The sequence below is a fragment of the Anticarsia gemmatalis genome, chromosome 6 (genome assembly GCF_050436995.1).
Source record: "Anticarsia gemmatalis isolate Benzon Research Colony breed Stoneville strain chromosome 6, ilAntGemm2 primary, whole genome shotgun sequence".
Classification (NCBI taxonomy): Eukaryota; Metazoa; Arthropoda; class Insecta; order Lepidoptera; family Erebidae; genus Anticarsia; species Anticarsia gemmatalis.
The window spans coordinates 4,901,343-4,922,325 of NC_134750.1; the positions used below are offsets into that span (position 1 = coordinate 4,901,343).

General features: G+C 36.5%; 1 protein-coding gene across 5 annotated transcripts in view; it reads left to right on the forward strand.

Moving 5' to 3' along the window:
- Positions 1-20,238, forward strand: part of LOC142973561 (uncharacterized) — a 104,255-nt gene extending 84,017 nt beyond the window's left edge. For 3 of the 5 annotated variants that reach the window (XM_076115389.1, XM_076115390.1, XM_076115393.1), the window contains 6 exons: positions 7,488-7,662; positions 9,290-9,316; positions 12,316-12,447; positions 15,385-15,504; positions 16,701-16,756; positions 18,498-20,238. In XM_076115389.1, coding sequence (XP_075971504.1) covers positions 7,488-7,662; positions 9,290-9,316; positions 12,316-12,447; positions 15,385-15,504; positions 16,701-16,756; positions 18,498-19,137 — 1,150 coding nt within the window. In that variant the 3' untranslated portion in view covers positions 19,138-20,238. Of the gene's footprint in view, positions 1-7,487; positions 7,663-9,289; positions 9,317-12,315; positions 12,448-15,384; positions 15,505-16,700; positions 16,757-17,388; positions 18,247-18,497 lie in introns of all 5 variants that reach the window. The other 2 variants (XR_012959512.1, XM_076115392.1) reach the window with 2 other exon arrangements.
- Positions 20,239-20,983: the final 745 nt, after the last annotated feature.

The following is a 20,983-nucleotide window of genomic DNA, read 5'->3' on the forward strand; positions in this document are numbered from 1 at the left end:
AAAAGTTGAATAAGCCAATTATTAAATGTAATCATGGAACGGGAATCTAATATTATATAATGACGAATAAATGGTGAGATTGGACTTGTGTTTTTAGAACAACTGTTGAGAATAATGTGGGTAAGCTATTAACCTTAAAGTTACCTAATTATATTTAGCGAAGTCACTTGTGTCAATTAGTTAATTTGCGGATATATCTTTATAGAATGAACCCGTCTTTATTTACGTTTAGGTTCTTGTGACATAATGTATGAACGTATCAAAACATACTTTCAAATGCGAATGACATAATCTCAGTAGTATATTGTACATTTAAAACCGGTCAAGAGCGATACGTAAACTTGTCCGAGAAACTAGCGCAGCTAGATCTACATTTTCATTCCTATCTATAAATTATACTTCACTTATTGTGTAGTGCAATTAAATGACGTTCTAATAACCAGTGTGTTTGGTCTTTTGTTAGCATTTAGTCCAAAAATCCTGAAAATCCTAGGTGCTGCTTAAATATCTTAAGTGTACGGAGAAGGTACTTAAATGGTAATAGGAAAAGTCCTATTTTAAAAATTGCCTTGTCGTTTTGCCGCAGTTTTATTTATAAAACACCGAACCGCATCGTGTTAAGTCAACCTAAAAATTAATCTAAAACGGTTGTTGGCGTTTTAACTGGCTTCAATAAATTCTGATCCTATAAGTCTCTGCAGCCATTTAAGAACACGATTTTGTAATAAACCATTAGCAAGTTTTTTAACCTGTAATGCCACGGAACAATAAACTAAGTCAAGGTTTTGTCGTGGGCTATGGTTTTGGTATAAGTCCGATTAGACTCCCACACGACTACCAGAAATAAAGCAATTCTCATAAATTGGTCTAGCTTTAATAGGTTTATTTAAATGGTCAACCTTACTGTATTTACGGCGATTCTTAACTAATACTTAACTAAAGACAACTTTTAAAAACTTTTCAATATTTATTGTGTACCTACCTAAAATCTAGCAATGCTCTCATGGAGGTTTCCTAATAACATTTGAGTCACGACTAGTTCTTCCACAAAGATTTGTTAAATTATATTGATAACAGGAACTTATGAACTATCATTAGAGGGGTACAAAACTGTATATATAGTAAGACCTATACCAATAGACTAGATAATATCGTGTTTACGTTGTTAAATAAAATTTTTTTTGACTTGTAAAAATAACTAAATAAATATTAGGAACATTATATCACTATGCACAACTTTAAATGTTAACGACCTTTGGTATGATGTGATGGAACATCAATAGATCATAATAAATGCTCTTGCATAATAATACCTAACTACCGACAGCAAAAAATAAGCTTCGTGTAATACATAGATAACGGTCTTCACATTCCATCCTATTAGATGATTGGCAGATTCATTAAAATACAAAAAAACTTACTTGTATCTACTTAGAATACATTGCATCTGATAACCTGTGTCAAAACCAGTTATGTACAGGAAAACATAGAGAACCAACTCGTAAGATTTTTTCTCTGTAACCTATGATGCGTAAGAAGGTATAGTATCTTTGCATAAACTTACGTATATTACAAACTTTGCTTTAAAAGACAATTTACACTACAAGTATTGCATATTAATGCTCAATAGTATTTTACAGACATCCATATTTTATCTTCTTTTACAATTATTGCTAGACTGTGCAACTTTAAACCGTTTAAAAATGTGGAACTCATACCTACCTTAATCTTTATTTATAAAAAAGACAAACTAATTGTTTCACTTTTAATTTATAAGCCTGCAAATTGTACTACCTAGTAATCGAGTTCTATGAAATGGTGGTGACAAGATTGGAACAAAGCCAAGTCTCCAATTACACACAAAAACTACGAGCCTAACACTCAAAGTGGTAGCATATTGTTTTGACAGTATCATTTAACAGAAACCACAGTAACTTGAATGCTCTGGTGAGAGAGGAGGGTACTATATCGTTCGAACGCACCGCTTGCGGTTGCCTCGAGGCCATATTATACAGACACTACGCAATTGAACATCATACATTATGCACTTAATTGAAACATAACTTTTGTTATATTTTTTATAGAATAACTGAGATAATAGGTCTTAGAGTTACTTCTTAGTCTATACTTAGTATACTAATATTATAAATGCGAAGCTTGAATGCTAGAATGGACGTTTGCTATTCATTAACGCTGGTTACTGAAAAGTAAGCATAGTTTGTAATCTGAATACTTTTTATCCCATATTATTTTTTTAAAGAGACCTCGTCTTTTGCGTAGTAAGACTACTCGACTATAAATTAAGGAAGTATAATACAAACACTTAAAACAAGCATATGCGTATAAATATTTTATATTAAACGTCATACCTACCTAAAGAGTTTCTAAAACGAATTATGTGCTGTCAAATCATCAACCCCGAAAAATAAAATCACCAAGTCTTTGCTTTGGTTATGTAAAGGAATCTTTTGTTAATTAATTTAATTCGTTGGAAAATAATGAAACTACGTGTCAGTTTCAAATGATCTCATTATTTAATTGTGATAACTGTATTTTTTTACAGTTAAATTATTTCTTATTATTAATAACGCTTCATAATAAAATCTGAAATAATTCAAATCTAAAATACACCTGCGCTCAAGTACATATCAATGTATTAATTGCCGTAATTAATTTTATACAATAATACTGAAACAGCCCATTTAGCCCATTTACTTTGTTAATTTTCTTTCTTAGCTTTTACTAAAAGTTCAACATCACTTTACCCAAGGCTGCCATTTTAAATTAAATTCCAGCTTTTATAATCCCACCGCGAGGCGTAGACTTACTCTTTTATACGTCATCGCCACCCTTATTTAGGCCGAGGTAGTCAGCCATTTTGGTGAAAAGTTTCGTTATGGATCAACACACCTACAAACTTTTCTTTTACCTTCTTACTTTGGCGTTACTTCATTTAGGCTCCTATTTTCTTTATTACCTTATTTGTGGAACAATCTAGAACTGTAGGCAGTTACTACATTGTAGACGAGCAGTGTAATTTAGCCAGAATTAAATGGGAACATGCGGGCAAATGTGCAGCGTTAATAGTAATAATTAAGTCTGTATTAGTGTAGATCACACTGTGCGTATTGTGTAGGCAAATGTTGATAATTCTTAATGGAATGACTTCATTTCACTGCAAGCTAACTAACGAGTTTTATAATAAATTGAATCGAATACATAGTGAACTCATCGTTGTGTTACATTTATTGACCCTTGCTCATAAGGAAAACGGTTAATGTGTTTTGTAAACAGACATTTAACGTGGTTAAGTACCAGCATGAGTAACGAAAGTAATAATTAGTTGAGCACGTATGTTCTTATGCGGGCGTTCCCCTAGGCTGAGAACTCAGTGGAGAGTGTTGAGAGCACTAAGAGAACCACCACTTAGTAAACAAACTTTTTGTTGCTGACTTTAATATTAAAGCGCCTAAAGAAGTAATGATAGAACGCTCTGATGTTAGCGTACTTGTTATACAGGCGTTTTGTCGCCATTAACTTAAAGATACTCAGCTATATTTTGATTTGCGAAAATATTCGATGTATAACTTGTTAATCAGTCACAAACTGTTAGCCTGGTGAAATAGTATCCTTATTTCGAAGGAACGGACGCATGCCACGCATGATCAGGCATTTTGTATTACATGGCTCCCTCCATATTGCGTTGTATATGTATTTGCATACGTTATGTGCCTAAAACACATGTATAAATAATTCATGACTGCATCCGTGCCGTTCTGTATTGTAATTGAATAAATCGTATTTCACGAAAAACTTACACAATTCATGAAAGTATGCTTATGCTGTATTTGTTCGAAACGTTATCAAATACGAAACACGATAATTATATCGAACTAAAGGCCGCCCGCGACTTCGTCCGCGTGGAAATCCTTCCCGTGTAAATCCCGGTCCCTCAGGAACTCAGCTACCTACCTTACCTATATACCAAATTTCATCGTAATCTGCTCAGTAGTATTTGCGTGAAAGAGTAACATCCATACATACATTCGCAAAAAAAATCGCATTTATTATATTAGTAAGATATTAGTAGGATTAAATCATCGTTAATATTAAATGAACAACAATAATATTTCTCGTGAAAATCTCTTTTAGCATCCAAGTCATTATTTTTACGATCGTAATATAACTCACCACCATATTTGCTTAGAAAAAGAGTTCTTATGCATAATTCACGAGTTACTTTTACATACGAAAACGTTACTTTAATTTGAGTAGCGATTGTTTGGGGCAAATATACGAATTTAGTGTTTGGTATGTATCTATAACTGTGGTATATTAAGGTAGTTTTAGACAATCGCGTTTCGCTTGGCTGCTGTCGTCACCAACCCAAACCGTGACCGACACAAACGACTTGGCTGCTATTACCGCCCCTCAGATTCTATACGTGAGTTATGTACCTATTCCTTTGCTGCGCTGTTTAAAGGGGATGCCCTGTACCGCAAGTGACGTCACTATTTTTTACCACAATGTTTTGAATGATCATTTTTCTGTCGCTGTTAAATGTTTCGTGACATTATTAGTCTTGTTTACGAAACCTACTGCATTGGAATGCAATCTTCACCGAGAACAATTTTAAGGCGACGCGACATAGAAATAAATCAGCTGGGACCGTGTGATTATTGAACGGACACACGCATGCGCAGTACGCACTAACTTACTCGCAGATGGCATCTAGACCGGCGACTCTCTACAAAACAAACAAACCAGTCGAGGCATTGACACTGACCTATAAGATTATATGACATAAGTCTAATAAACTTTCACACAATTCGCCCTCCACAGCTCCGTCCAGTATTTCAGTGCTTCAGTGTGATTAGTGAAACAGTGTTGTGTGTGGTTATGTGCTATATAAAATCTGACCTGCCCGTAACGGTGACTACCTGTATAATGACACAAAACAAACATAATCACGTGCAAAAGAAAGTGCTTGTAGTGCCGGTGCGCGATCAGCGAGCGTGACGTTCAGTGTGACGGCTTAGACATTAGAATCGCTCGTTCAGTCTTCTCCCTTTCCGACACACCTCGCTGCGTCATTTGACATGCCCCTGTTGCCAAACTAAATGTCAGCGGCCTCACGCATCCATCATCTCGCTATGTTTGAAGTTTATGGGAAGTTTTATAGTGAATACATAATTGAATCTATGTCGTGTTTAACACGGTTTGTAAGCTTATAGTGCGCGAATAGAAATAGAGTGTAACAAAAAGAAAACTGCGTGATGTTTGTGATCCGTTCGGCTTGAATGGATAGGGTCGACGCCACGAGATCTGATTTTTCCGGGCGAGCTGGTGCGGCGTCAGCGGCAGTGGCGGCGCCGATAGCGCGAGCCGCGCGCGAACTTCAGTTGTCCGCGTGCGTGCGCGCTGTGAAAGTCTCCGCGACATGCGGTCAGTATCGGCCACGTCCACGACGGCCGGCGCGCCCGGGCCCGCCCAGCACCACGCCATGGGTGCCAGGCGACAAAAGACTGACCTCCACGTCGCGGAACCCGCTACCGCACGCTCCTGCAGTCCAGCGCCCAGCTTGCGAAGCCAGAGAGCTAAACAATACAGGTGGCCAATAAAAATATTTAAAAACGTGAAAATTGCGTGTGCTCGTTGTGTGATTTTATATTAGAATCTAAAGAGAAAGTGACGTTGCTATTATTATGAATGAGCGTATTTTGTTTTTGTAAGCATTTTATATCTTTAAATAAATAATAATTCGATCGACAATCGCTGCGATATCGTATCAGCTAGGTGAGACACCGTGTTATCTTACTCTGACAAGTGTTTTTATGACACCCGAGTGTTGTGTTTATAAAATTTTGCTGCGAAATGTTAAATAGAACATATGCTCTACATTAACCTGTATACGGAGGGAAGAGTGATTATTAGCAAAACAACCTCGTCAATGCATGAGTAATATGTACTTAAATACCATTTCGTGTACATTAAAAGGCCAAGTAGCCTCTGTAGTCGAAGCAACATTGCAAGGCCAATGGAGAGGCAACGTTTTGGCTAAGTCTATTAGTTACAGGTGTTCATAAACAAAACGTTATCCGAGGTTATCATGTTTTAATTATAAAAAAACCTGATTTATTTTGGTTTTCTATACCATTATTGTACGCTCTATTGGTTATAGTTTCGTAAGCGGACATTGTTAGTTTTTCCTTATAAAATAAAACTGAACTCATTTTATTATAGGAATACTAACAAGCAGGTAATAATGATACCAAGAAAACGGAATGAAAATTGGTTTGTGATTATCATTTAACCGTCATGTTTCGTCTACATCCGTTTTTCTCTTTGTGACAGTTTATCAGGAAAGTAAACCTTGACCTACAGCTGTATCTATCATACCTACTTATAGAAATTATCTGATTTCTATTTAACCTATTCTACTTGTACATGAGACTTGCAGCAACTCTAGTACTTACGTTAGCATTGTTTACATCATCAACGGAATTGCATTTCCTCTTAGTAAATAATAGAATTAAACAAACACGGTAATTAGCAGTGACATCATAAATACCCACTCATTTAACACAATAGATGCGTTATTTTATTGTGAATTTGATATTGTTGCGACAACTCCTATACTAATTCTGACACAATTTGAGGTAGCAACTAGGAGTATACCACAATAACTTATTTCGTCCTATTTACACCCAGAGCTAAATGTTACATACAGGTGGTTGACATTAATTAATTATCACAATTTACTTGTCTATATAAACAGGTGGTGTAACGATTGTACTGTCGCCCTATTTTCGCTAATTAATTTGAGTAGGTGGGCCGCGTTCACGCCCATCGTCATGACCGTCTGCAAATGCCATCAACAAACCATTACAATGCTATTAATTTTAGGGAAAGCTGTTGAATGCTAGAATTATGATTACGACAAGAATAAATTATTCAATTTGGAATATATGGCACATTATTTCTTAAGTATAAAAAGCAAAAATTTTATATTTATCGCGTTTGTTTAGTGTTTCTAAGATAAGAGCTCTCGTGGGATAATTTTATCGAAAAGTATGAAACCAAGATTGAAATAGTGTTTTTATTCTATCAAATCTGTCGATAGATCAAGACTAGCGACTGATATAAACATAGGCCTCTGACATAAAACTATCTGCTTGATAGATCAAAACCGGAAATTGTCTTAATCGAGTAGTTGGCTGGTAGATTGGAGATCAGAAATTAATATTGTATGTTAGCATGGATGTACGACTTATTAAATGTTTGAAATTAATTATAGTAGCACTCGTTGTAACAGGTATCTCTTAAATAACACAATAACTGTAGGTAAAGAATCTGTACGCCGGTTCATTTTTGAAATACAATAGACTCTACAGAGACCTTACAAGATGCGAAAGTAACCTTCGTTAAATTTCGGCATTCATTGTGGAGTTAAAATGAGTTACAAATTGACTATTGTTTATCCTCAGGGCCAGTTTACCAGTTCGCACAGCGCGTCTTCTGCAACGTTCACGGACGCAGACGCCTTCGGACGCCGGCATCAGCGATGGTAGTGCGTCGCCGGCGCCGGCACCCGCCACGCTGCTGCAAGACGTGGTCGATATCAAGACACTGCTGCTGCAACTCAAGCGGGTCTTACAGGAGGTCAGTCCAACACAGCCGGTAACAACCAACCAGAACCTTATTCCTGAATATCCCTTCCTAAATTACCAGGCATACAGTTCGTGTTTTAGCGATTAAGTGTAGTGCTGACTCCAACACAACAACATTATTAAAGTACATTCCAAAATATATCAGCCAAGTCTTTCTACCAACTATGTTGATGTCGGCTTCCAAAATAAATTCCAAAATACTGATTGATATAATAAAATCAATATGCACATCTTAACCTCAGGAGCCTCCTTTAATCAAGAGCCCCAAATCACTTCAATATTTACCTCATTCTTAAATCTATTAAATCCTTCCATTTCGCCTACAAACGTTCATGCGAACAACAAATTTTAGCTACGTACGCAGTCAACTTAAAGAACAGTTACGTCCCACTTCCTAGTCGCTATAATTTGGGGACCAGAAAAAAAATACTTTTCTACCGGAGTTGTTCTGGTTTTTTTACTTAGATAGTTAGTAGTTACACAATATTTAATGGCAATTGGCCCCATAATATTAGTTTCATGTTCGCGATTCGGAGACTGAGTGCGTGCCTCGGTTTCGTGTTATAAATGAAACTGTGTCTAGTAATTTGAATGATTTGTTCCACCTCACACACATCTTAACCATTAGAGCTACTGTTTCTGATCAGTGTTCGATTTACATTAATTGTAGTTTTCTCAGATAACAATCGCTAAATTTTACTTTCATAGTATGTATTTAAGAGGCTAGCAATGTAAAGAGATTCTTAATGCATTCGTAGAAATACTTTCTGTGATTGAGGATAATAGCTTTTAGTTATTGTAGGTACAGTGTTAAAATATTCACAACATTTTTCGTAATTCATCAAGTTTTAATGTATAATAAGTTACATATACATTAACTGTTAAAATAATCGTACTCTAAAACTACTTAGATGTCAGACGTTAAACAATTTTGCTACCTAATAGTTATTTATTTGCAGCGTTATTTCCTTGTAAATTATAACAAATTATATGTCCGTTTTTTTATAACTATATAAGCATGTTCGATTTAAATATTAATAGTGTAGTTTTTGTAGAGCAAAATAATTGTAGTGAACAACATAGTTTCATTATTACAGAATGTTGCATGTATATGTACAAGATCTGTCTCCCCATACTTACAGTCTGCGATTCCCATCCTATACATACAATATCAATAGTTGAACTGACAGATTAATATCTAAACGAGTTACCTATTGTAGATATAAATCTGACAGTGAGTTAGTGCTTTTAAATTCCCTAAGCATTAAATAGTGTTTTTTGCATCAAAAGTCATCCTTGATCAATATTAGAATTGCAGTTTCGTTTAAGTTAGTAATTTAGTAACCTTTTTGTTAGTAGTATTCGATGTTCTTTTTTGTGTATAATTTTGTGACCACTGTCCATTGAGGCGTAATACGAATTTCTCTTTCCACAATAACGTTTAACTGAACTTAAAATAAAGTGTAGTCACTGTGCAATATGCACAGTGATTCTATCGTAACAATTCATTGGACAATGGTTTGAATGTGGCATTAATTTGCTTGTATTGGCACATTTTATTTTGGCGTGTTGTAACATGTATGTTTATTTGGTTGCATCGCCTTGTTTGCCGCACGCAGCCCGGGGAGGAGCATCATTCGATGAGTGTAAGTAACCCGCCCACGCAATAATGCCTTGCACGGAATATACCAAACGTCAATACAACTTGGCCGGAGTTAAATTCTTTATACCTGAAAATAGTATAGTATAACTGACATTTTTAAGTCACATTTAACTAAAACATAAAATGACTACAACGACCCTGAGGTATATTGACGTTGGTACAGCTATTTTATGGTTAAATGCTGCGATACCTTACATTTGTAAGGCAAGAGTCATTGGATCGCAGTATTTGGCTGAAAAACTAGCTTATCTGTATGAGGCCTAATGCGATGCACTTTGCTATTACGCACCGCACGTCTATCTATTTAAGGAGTGAACGTGTTTCTCAGTTTACCGCTTGAACGCTTCGACATGCATTATCCTTCAACTTTATTGCACTAATGTTAAGATACACACCAAAAAAATACTTCCCAATGTAATGGCGAGGTTACAAGCCAAAATATCGGTTTAAATGACTTCACCTTTGACGCACGGTTTCCTTCTTATTCAGTAGGGAACGAAGTAATTAACTTAACGAGCACCTGTTACTCAATTATTTAAAAACGAAATATTTTACCAGACGCAGTTTAGGTGGCCACAATTTATGTTATTGGCTAAAGACTTTTTTGATCGCGAAAGCTATACCTAATTTCACTTCTTGTACCGAAGGTATACATCGTTACAAGGCAAATAATATATGTTATTTATTTATTTTACGTATTTCCACATAATATCACAAAGTACTAGGTTCGGTTTGTTTAATAAACTGGTGCGACTGGGTGTTACTTTCGAAGTCACATGATGACGCAAATTCTATTCACAATGACCTGTTTGTTTACACAAAGTACATGCTTTCCATGCTCTTAGAAATGCATGTAACAACACAGTATGAATATACACTGAAACCACATTTCCACATTTTCTGAAAGCCACCATTTCACAATATACTTGCACTGGTAATTAAAGCATTTGGTATGCACTGGTATATGAGTTGAGTTAAACATTGACATAGAACTGTGTATAAGTACTCAAGTTCAACCACGTTCAAAAATACATTTGAGAAATTGACTGCCTCTGTGGCGCAGCGGTTATGGTGGTCGTCACCTCTACCAGTGCGTTGGTAGGTCGTGGGTTCGATTCCCACACGGAACAAATATTTGTGCGATCTATATATATAGTTGTTTCGGGTCTGGTTGTACTTTGTGTCCGTTGTTGGTATGTTTGTTAAAGCCTCCGCGACACAAGACTAATTCTTACTGCGAGAGTTATCTTTATTAAAAGCAAAAACAAATAAAAAACATGTTTAGGTTTGTGTTAGTTGCTATAGAAGCCCTACAAACAATGAATTTTCATGAGCGTCTAGATTTGGTAATATATTGTAAAACAATCGTAAATTTAGCCTCCAGTTTGCAAAATTTCTCAAAGACTAACAATCACAGGTGTTTCTTCAACCGTAACTGCTAGACATTCATACCTCATCATAAAGTGTTCATATAAAGATAGTCGACATTCCATTTCAGATGAGAGCATTCAATTAATTATGTAAACATCTTTAATTAAGGATAAATATGAAATTACTTATACTTATACTACTATAATAGAGGAAAACAGGTTAAGAATTAGAGTCTACTAGAGGCCACCCGCCACTTCGTCCGCGTGGAAACCCTTCTCGTGAAAATCCCTCGGTAACTCGGGGATAAAAGTTATGCCTTTGCGTTATTCTGGGTACATACAGCTACCTATATACAAATTTCATCGTAATCGGTTCATTAGTATTTGCGTGAAAGAGTAACAAACATCCATTCATACATACATTTTCACGTACTTTCGCATTGGTATAATATTAGTAGGATTAAAAGAGTTTCTTCAAAGGCTCATGTAATGACTTTAGCTATATACAGAAAGGGTACTATCCAAGGGTTATAAACTAATATTAGATTCTGTGAAAGCGAAAGGCCTTGATCCGCTAAAGTCAATGAAGAGTAAAACCGCGACTTACTGAAACATCCGGTAGAATAAACTTCCAATCAACGAGTCTACGCCGCAATAGTTAGTACTAGTTACCGTTAACTAGTTAAATAGATTTTATAACATTAATCTGTCTATGAAACCTAGTTATTAATGTCTAAGTTGTAGTTCTAAGCGCGACCACGAATTTGTTTGCGACTCTACCATCGATCGCTTGGTGAAAACTTAACGTTATCATACATCAACGTGTAGTAACTGATGACTTTAAGCATAATAACTGTGTTGTTTGTATTTATTCTGACGCTCTGGCACGACAGAAACAGAAGGAAATATTTACCGTGTACTTATAGCTTTGTAAGTAGCTACATGTGAGATAGTAATGTGTGGTCTCTACCAGGAGGTAGGGACCACACAGTCAGTCATGACACAATAAGTCTCACGACCACGGCTACTGCATTTGGTTGTGGCGCTTTGCGTTTTCACTTAATGACGATATTATTTGTTTACTTCGGATTCTTCGTATTAAATGACTTTTTATACTAGGTATAGTGACGAATCGATGATAAAATTTTAGGTAGTTACCGATGTTTCGGCTTATAAGCTCGTTATTTTAGGTAAGTAATATACATATACCGTCATATACGTCGCAAGTAGAAGTCTAACTATAAATGACTAAAAGAGACTGATTCTCCGTAAAACTCTGAAAACCTTGGAAAACTTTGTCAAAGCGCTTTCGTAAACATGGTCTTAACATCTGAAAGTTTTTAAGTCAAACGAACTTTGTAGACATTATTAATTACATTAAATCAAAAGAATAACGATACAGTTAAATAAAAATCCGTCATTACGGAATTAAGTAGATAACAAGCTATCTGCATAACCTGCCTTCCGTGAGTTAAGCGTTCGTAAACCACCACATAGAACTTGTAGAAAAAATATAGAAAATATCTCAACAACGAATAAGAAATGCCGACGAGTGGACTTAGGGGGGTTCCTGTCCAACAAAGTAACATTTGTTATGTGTGTATGTGCGCAGAGCGAAACTCTCGACCCGTTGCTGGCGGCGTGCGCGGAGAGCCCCGCGCGCGGCAACGGGCGCCGCCCCCCCGCCTCGCCGCTGCACCCCGACGCCTGCGCCGAGATGCGCCGACAGATACTCTACCTGCAAGTAAGTATATCTAACTTTTCCCTTAATACATATACCTATTATACTCGTTTTCCTATATATAGTGATAGCAGCTCACGCGTAATAAAAAATGTGTAAGGACTAAGGTCTGATGCTAGAGTCTAATATCTTGTAAGTTAAAAGATACAACAGGCCGCAAAAAGCTAATATTAATATGCTGTTAGCTTATCTATTTATTAAAATCACAGTGGTATTTAACTGCAACTTTGACTGGCATGATTTTCTACCACAATCAACTACCGACAACGGGCGAGTCATCGTTATCGAGAAATTTTGTATGAAAGCGCCTCAAACGGGCGTCCTGGGAACTATTTTGGCAGTACATTTTAACTGTCGAACTTTCAATACTCGACCGTACCGACTGTAGAGAATCGCGATAACTAAGCACTAAGCTATCAATTAAAGAACAAGCACGTACTGCCGGGTCACATCCTAATTTACCAACATTAGACCGTGATGAACGGTAAATTTGTAAAGAGAGCCACATTCTTTCAACTTACAAAATGCATCTACCTAGATAGCTATCAAGATTGCTACCTATGAACTCTTCAACAAAGTAGTAACTTCTATCTTCTAGAACAATACAATTATCAAGTAACGTCTTTTCTATTAATGTGTTCTACAAAGTCAACATCATTTCCATTTTTTATTAGCTGCATACGCAGTTGCGTGCCATTTAATTACCCACATTCGTGATACCATGACTGACTTGAAGCCAAGTCTCATTAGTAGCATATTACTTGAGGATCCTACGATAGTGTTAACTGTGCAAAAAATATCCCACCTTCCTTGTTATTGTGTACGATTCATTATTTCTGATTAACTAAAGCAAATTGGAGTTCAATCGTGGCTGTTAATAATGTTCTGGTGAAGAGTCTGGTCGGTAGGGGGCTAGTCGCGGGGAATTCGCTTGTTAGTGGTGGGTGGTGGGGATGGGATCCCGTACTATGCATATGAATAAATCATTTCATTTTAATTTTGCGCAAACAAACGTGATTCAGATTTGAGCTCCCAGTGAATGAATGCGTGCATTAATTTATTTTTACACATCATATGTCTACGTTTGTAATGAAATAAACACGCAATAAGCCACAGTCCCTTTCAAATAAGGAAAAACACTTACAACATGTTATTGTCCTAGTATGTAGTGTCCATTATCACAATAATAAAACCTCAAATCAAACTCGCTTCAATTCATTCTGGAGCAAATAAAACGACAATTATATTAATAAATTAATAAATACATGAAATCACGCCTTTTTCCCGTAGATAGAGACCAGAGATCGCCACTTGGTACAATCCTTGCAAACTTACCTTGCTTCATTCACATCCGTACATCTTGTCATACAGGACCGCCGGGTACGAGTACTTAGCATCTAATCTTTTTGCAAGACGTCGCCGATATGCCTTAATCCTAAGAAAACAAAATACAATCTTCTGTTTTCTATCCATGTTTAGAAAATAACAGTCACCTCTTACAACCTACAGTATATGGCATTACCAAGGCATAACACTATTAAGGACGTCCTGTTTTCTGTCCTGCCCTAATAGGAACAGAACTTGAAATATGCTCAGTAATAAATGTTAAAATTAATTCTAACAAGACGTCTAGTAAAATTTATAGTTCAAGAAAATGCTAGTTAAATTACATCCGATTCCACTTTCTATCCCGTAATTAATAATTACTATCAAAGATCTGTTTGTGCCTGGTTGTTAATACATCTGTATAAGTATGTATTTAGAAGTATAAACGTATGTTTATCAGTTATTTGGTTACCATAGTACACTCTCTGCTTAGTTTGGAATGAAATTAAACCTTGTGTGAGTTGTCCAGTGATATTTATTTATTTAGAATAAATACTTAAATAAGTATACACAGACCTTGGGTCTGGTGACAAATAGATACAGTCCGACAACTTAGTAAAGAGATGCTTGATTTATCTTCATTATAATGGACTAGCTGACCCGCGCAACTTCGCTTGCGTCACCTAAGAGAATGGGTCAAAATTTTCCCCGTTTTTGTAACATTTTTCGTTGCTACTCCGCTCCTTATGACCGTAGCGTGATGTTATATAGCCTTTAGCCTTTCTCGATAAATGGGCTATCTAACATTGAAAGAATTTTTCAAATCGGACCAGTAGTTCCTGAGATTAGCGCGTTCAAACAAACAAACAAACTCTTCAGCTTTATTATATTAGTATAGATTAATCAGTGTATTTCCAAAATTAAGTAGCTGTATCAAACAGGCCACCGTCAGCTGCATAAGCGTGTGGGTCACAATTTTGTATACCTTCGCCAGCCGCAAACGTGGCAAGCACTCTACTAAGTTGTAGGGTAAATTGAGTGGTTTTATAAATAAACAAATAGTATATGAGTATTCGTTGTGTTTGTTGAGCAGTGTCACTTTGAAAGTTGTGTGAATTGATGATGAGATAGGAACAGTGGGAAAGGTCTCCAATGTACCAACAAGCATACAATGCCCACAACAGTCTCCCGATACTTAGATACGATCAACCGACCTACTAGCTTAGATACGATATAACCTAAAATAGACTTAAATAATGACTGAGATAGATGTTAAAAAAATGCCTCTATTGTTTCATGATCCATATACACTAATCTACAGGGTAGTTTTGGGTCAAATACAGAGAGTGTAACAACGGGAACCTATAACTGTGACTTCGATGTCTGCCTGCGTATCTATTTTTTTACAGATAACGTATTTCTGTTGCACAAATACTAAAAGAACATAATCGGCTCCCATGCTTACAACATACGTTTTTACTAATAATTTAATTGTACAAATCTTTTCGTGCGCGAGTCAAATCCGCATTTGGTCAGTTTTAATATATTGTGAATATTATTAAATACAACTGAAAGTTCAATGACCAAACTAATTATGCACGTTTTACATTGCAGAGTCAGTTAGAGGAGCGTGACCGGCTCGTGCGTGTGCTGCAGCAACAGATGCTACGCATGGCGGAGAGCCACGAGCCGCGGCAGGACGACACCTGCAACGTCGCCACGCAGACTGAACGGGTATATACTTATTAACTATTTTCAACTGAAAGTCACTAATGCTTAACGGTCTGTTACACTTTCTCGAATTAATATTAGCAATGAAAGTATAAAATTAATTATTTATCGACGTACATATGTAAGACTGCCTCCGTGGCACAGTGGTTTAGGTCGCCACGCCGATACCACTGTGTCGGGAGGTCGTGGGTTCGATTCCCACACGGGACATTTATTTGTGCGATCCACAAATTATTGTTTCGGATCTGGTTGTGCTTTGTGTCCGTTGTTTGTATGTTTGCAAAAGTTCCCGTGACACAAGAGCAATTCTTAGTGCGAGAGTTGTCTTAAAAAAAACTAGTGGGGCTCCGCTTGTGTAAATGTAAGGAAAAATAAAAGTTAACCTTCTTCCCCTATGTGTTTATTTCTTTTAAACAAAAATCCCAAATATGAAGTTTCATGCCTCTAGCTCCGAAAAATCACGAACTTCCATACAAACTTCTACTTCCTATTTCACTCCCTTAGGAGTAGATTACTAACAAAATCCTTTCTTAGAGTTCCTACATCATAAAAGGCATCCGTTGTCTAAATTTCATGTTTCTTACTTCTGTAGTTTAGGCTGTGTAATGATTATCAATCAGTCAGTTAAGAAATTACTACTAAAGTCACGGTATCACAGTTAGTTATCAGCAAACTTTACATATGGGTGCCAAATAATTATCCCGCCTTGGTTACTTACTTACGCTATAAAGTAACAGAAGATGTTCATTGAATCGCTCATTAAAATAGACCTTGGAATCAAATCCAGAATTTACATCCAGTTCATAACAAACACTGAATTCCACAAATTCAATGACGCGATCAAATTATAACGAGACATCGAACACAGGCATGTGAGACGTCTGACCAAGAAACAGTTACACGATTTGTACTTGTACATACATACATTAAATCAAGCCTTCCTCCCATAGGGATAGGCAAAGACTAAAGAGCGCTGATCTCAAGAACTATTCATGCGAATTAAAAAAAACTGTTGGATAGTCTGTTTATTGAGGAAGGCTATAGACTATAATATAACATTATGTTTCGTCCATTAGGAGCGGCGTAGCAATGAAAAATGTTTCAAAAACGGGGAAAATGATGACCCATTCTCTCTTATGTGATCAACTAGTTAAAGCATATAAATGCAACATGAAGTTAAAAGTATTTTTGTTTTCCAGTTGCGGCCGCCGATGAGTTCGGCGCTAACGAGTTCTGACAATTCCGGATTAGTGAGGTAACGTTACTTAATAAATATAACAATGCGCTCCCCACGAACACTGTGTTACACTATTGCTTCATATCTCATACAGTACTTTCTATTTATATAGACTCACCTACTTTATTTATTTATTACATTTACTTTATTATTTATTGTTTTAGGTTTATCTACGCTTCGATAAAATCCATTTTATGTTCACTGCACTCATCCATCATCTTATTGTACATACCACCATCGATCCCTTCATACATGTCACATTATAAAGACCAGTGCCACTCACTCATACAGAATACCGTCGCTAAAAGTCAAACTCTAGTATCAGATCTCAACCAGTCCAAATGGATCATCGTATTCAAAGACTACATGAATAAGAAAATGACATTTGCACCCACTTCCATGTGTAGAATTACTTTAACACTGTCCCCATATTTTACTGGCATTTTCATATGATTTCATGTATTCATCTAAGCGTTGGCATCGTAATGAAAAACCGACAAATCATCTATGTATCTTTCATTTATAATTTTGACATTCTCATCAGGTCCTTTCGAAATTTTCATTTTGTTCTAATTTCCTCACATGCTGCTTTAAATTCCGATTGGATTTTCTTTGAAAATTCACAAAATGTTGGATATTGGACGCGGCAGTTTCCACTTGGGTACGAGGGTTCGTCCGTCGGATCAGGTAGCGTGGATCGACTGCTTGCTCGCTGTTTGCCTCTTGTGTTCCGTCAATGTGTTGTGCTTACTGCATCTCTTGTACCAGAGTGAGGCCATCGATGCCGTGTTTCTGGTCTCCGATAGGGACATCGACGAATACTGCTACAGACACATCAAGTGACCGCATCGCTACAAACATTGCATGATCCTTGATGCGGTAAACGAAATAGTCCACAAATTGTAAATATGTAATGTGCCTAGTGTTCCACTAAACGGCTTATAAGCTCAACCTATTATTTATTTATTCGAATTAAGACTATAGAGCATCAAGAAAACTAGCATTTTTTGAACAATGACAATCTCTGAATCAGATGATTGGTAAGTAACTATATCATAATATATTATGTCATTGACCAAACATTGCTACAACTTCTTACGGCACTACTTTCTTAACCCGAATAAGATAAAAGTTACTTTTGGTTCCTAATTTACGCAAATACAGTGAAATTTGAGAACAAAAGGTAGTGAACTTGAGCTCTTTATTAAACACCGTGCAAGAAAGGTTGAATGTTTGTGATAGTGTGAATATTGGTGCTAGTACTGACATAACAAGTGCCTAAGCATGGATAGTCAATGAGTTTGTTTGAACACAGCACGGCACTATCGGCACGTATTGGTTTGAATAATTGGCTTGGTACAGGCAGTTAGACTATTGTAAAGTTGTTTTGTGTTGTATAACAGTAGGTAGTGGTGTGTTCCAAACTGAAATATCTAATTATAATCTGTAATTTACTTTGATTATGAAATACATCTCTGTGTTACACGCTGCCCCTGCAGAACTTAAAGGTGAGATTTCATAAAATACCCGAAAAAGAAGCACGACGCTATTTTTTTATAAATGTACTTATTGTGTCCGTCTAATCTTTCTGAATATCTTTATGTTTTTCACTCGCTACGTGCTAAATGCTGAGTATTCAATGCAGTTTCGATCTACATATGTATTTTGTCTCTGGTTCCACAAAACACTTATTGTCCGACAATCATCAAATACGTAATTTGAAACTGTTATTAAAATCGAATGTTTAATATATCCACAGTTGGAATGAACAAGCTGGCGTGAGGAAGCTGCCGTCTTACAGTGAAGCACAAAAGACTAAGAGACCTGTTACCAACGGGACTGTGAACAAATGCCAGTGCGGTGTGAGAAAAGTGAACGGACAGTATAACGGAGACGAGAACGGACAGACAGACAAACGGGACACCGTGCACCTCAAGACTAACAGCCGAGTGGGGACGAGGTACTTGCAAGCACTCGCCAACAACGACACCAACAGAAGGTACATCAAGAGAGATTCGTCCGTGGGCGAGAAGACCGACCGCAGATCCCTGTACACCAACAGATCCCGCTCCATCGAGAACTTCCACAACCACGCGTACACGAACACTGAACGAACCATCGCCAAGAACATGGTGATAGAGGAGGCGCCGCTCATCAAGCACCACACGTCGTACGGGGACCTGTACAACGGCAGGATCAGCAGCAAGGAGAGCGTCAACCGCCACAGCCCCAGCCTCGGACAGTCCACCGACACCGACTACAGCTCCGACGGCGGCTACAAGTCGCTGCCCTCCTCTATCAACTGCAACACTTCGCCCAAAAAGATCAGCGGCATACCGAGGAGGTCCATCGAACAGAAATTCCTTTCCACTAAACACGTCAAAGCGAGCGCTATATGAATGCAAGTTTTATGTTTATGAGCCAGTTCCACGAGCCGATCGCTGGGCAGACCCCACACGATCTACCGACTCATATACGATATTCCGCTTCAGTAATATTGATTAGTTTAACCGTGTCGAGTGGTAGTGTGCGGTCTGCCGGGAGCGTGTGTAAGTGTGTGTGAGCGCGTGTCACAGAGCTGATGACAGCTGAGCGAGACGCTACAGCTACGCTTGTTCGCATTTATTTCCACTCATCGTAAAGCTAATATTTAAGCTACGTTTAGTTGAACGATGCCAAATTATAATCGATGTTATCTTTTCGTCTATTATCCTTAAATGTCATCTTTTAAGATATATTTTGTTTGACGTGAAATTGTTATATTTCTTAACCGGAGTGCTTAGTGCATTTTATTTTATTGTTGTAATGAAACGAATATTGACCTCCTGTATTATACAGTTAGTGGATCACCTTAAACGGGAACTAATTTTGTAGATTTAATTTACAAATTTGTATACAGGCGATAAATTATCTTAGATTTTCTATGGTAGACAAACTAGTAAATAAAGCTGTAATATGTGATAAGAGTGGCTGTAAGACCTTATATTTAATTTATACATACCGACATGATATCTTCCCTATCGTTAATCACTAAGTATTATGTACTTGTATATCGTATGTCACATAATCAAAAATACAACTTTGTCAATGGTTTAACGATTATTTATTTGCTGTGTAATGTTACTTAGATCCGAGTAGGTATCAAATAGGTACAAAGATCACTCGCTTTAAGGCATTTTAATATCCAGATGTCATATTAATGCATTTGTCAATCAATGTTAATGTAATTTAATATTAAAATTTAGTAAAAATGAATAATCTTGTGCAGAGCCTAACATTAAGTATCCTATATTGATACCTAGAACAATTGATTATTACCTAATATATGTATGTACTGTAACAGAAAATCGTTTAATGACTTGTGTACTTATGGCTACTTATATCTATCCATTATATTGCGCTTTCCTACGTTAGTTATGTAAGTTTAAGCCCACTAGCTTTAGTAAAGTTTATTTAATTTAAAAAAATGAAGTTGTTTCAAATAAATAATTTTAATTTTCTTTTTGTATTTTATTAACACCTGTTCCATTGTACACTGTTATACATTATTGTTTATTATTAACTAAGAAGACCTCTATCAAAATTTTAGGTCGGGGAAAAATCTTTTCGCATTATAGTATGTATGAACTTGTAATAAAATCTTTTCTCTACACAAATAAGCTCGATATTTGGGTACCTCACGAGCTTACTGAAAGAAACATAATGAACCGTGTACTCATTTGTGATTCTTGAAGCCAAAGAGATTTTATTACAAGTTCATACATACTATAATGCGAAAAGACTTTTTCCCCGATCTAACACAATGATGTAGTTACTTACTTGTGTTAAAAAATATCGAAGTAAGTAATTAAATACTTTCAGGCTTAGAACTATCTTATTTACATCAAAATCCTTCAACTCTTATGGTATAGGTACTATATTTAAAGTCAAACATTAACAGAAATTCAAGAAGACTTAAAATCATCTGCTAATGGTAAACAATTTTGGAACACATTTTAAATCCAGTAAATACAGGAATTTGTAAAAGAAATTGCTTTGGAACAACCAGCAGATAAATGCTAATCAATGTTTGAAGAATGATGTAACATGAGCAAAATAGTAATACTTTATACTTAGGCCTAGGTAAAGTGATACTGAAGAGTATCATAATAATCTGCTATCTGTACTGAAGCCATAGCTCACGACACAGTCACCTCGTTTCAGTAATTATTGGCATTACAATGAGTAGTGGATAGTGGAACATTG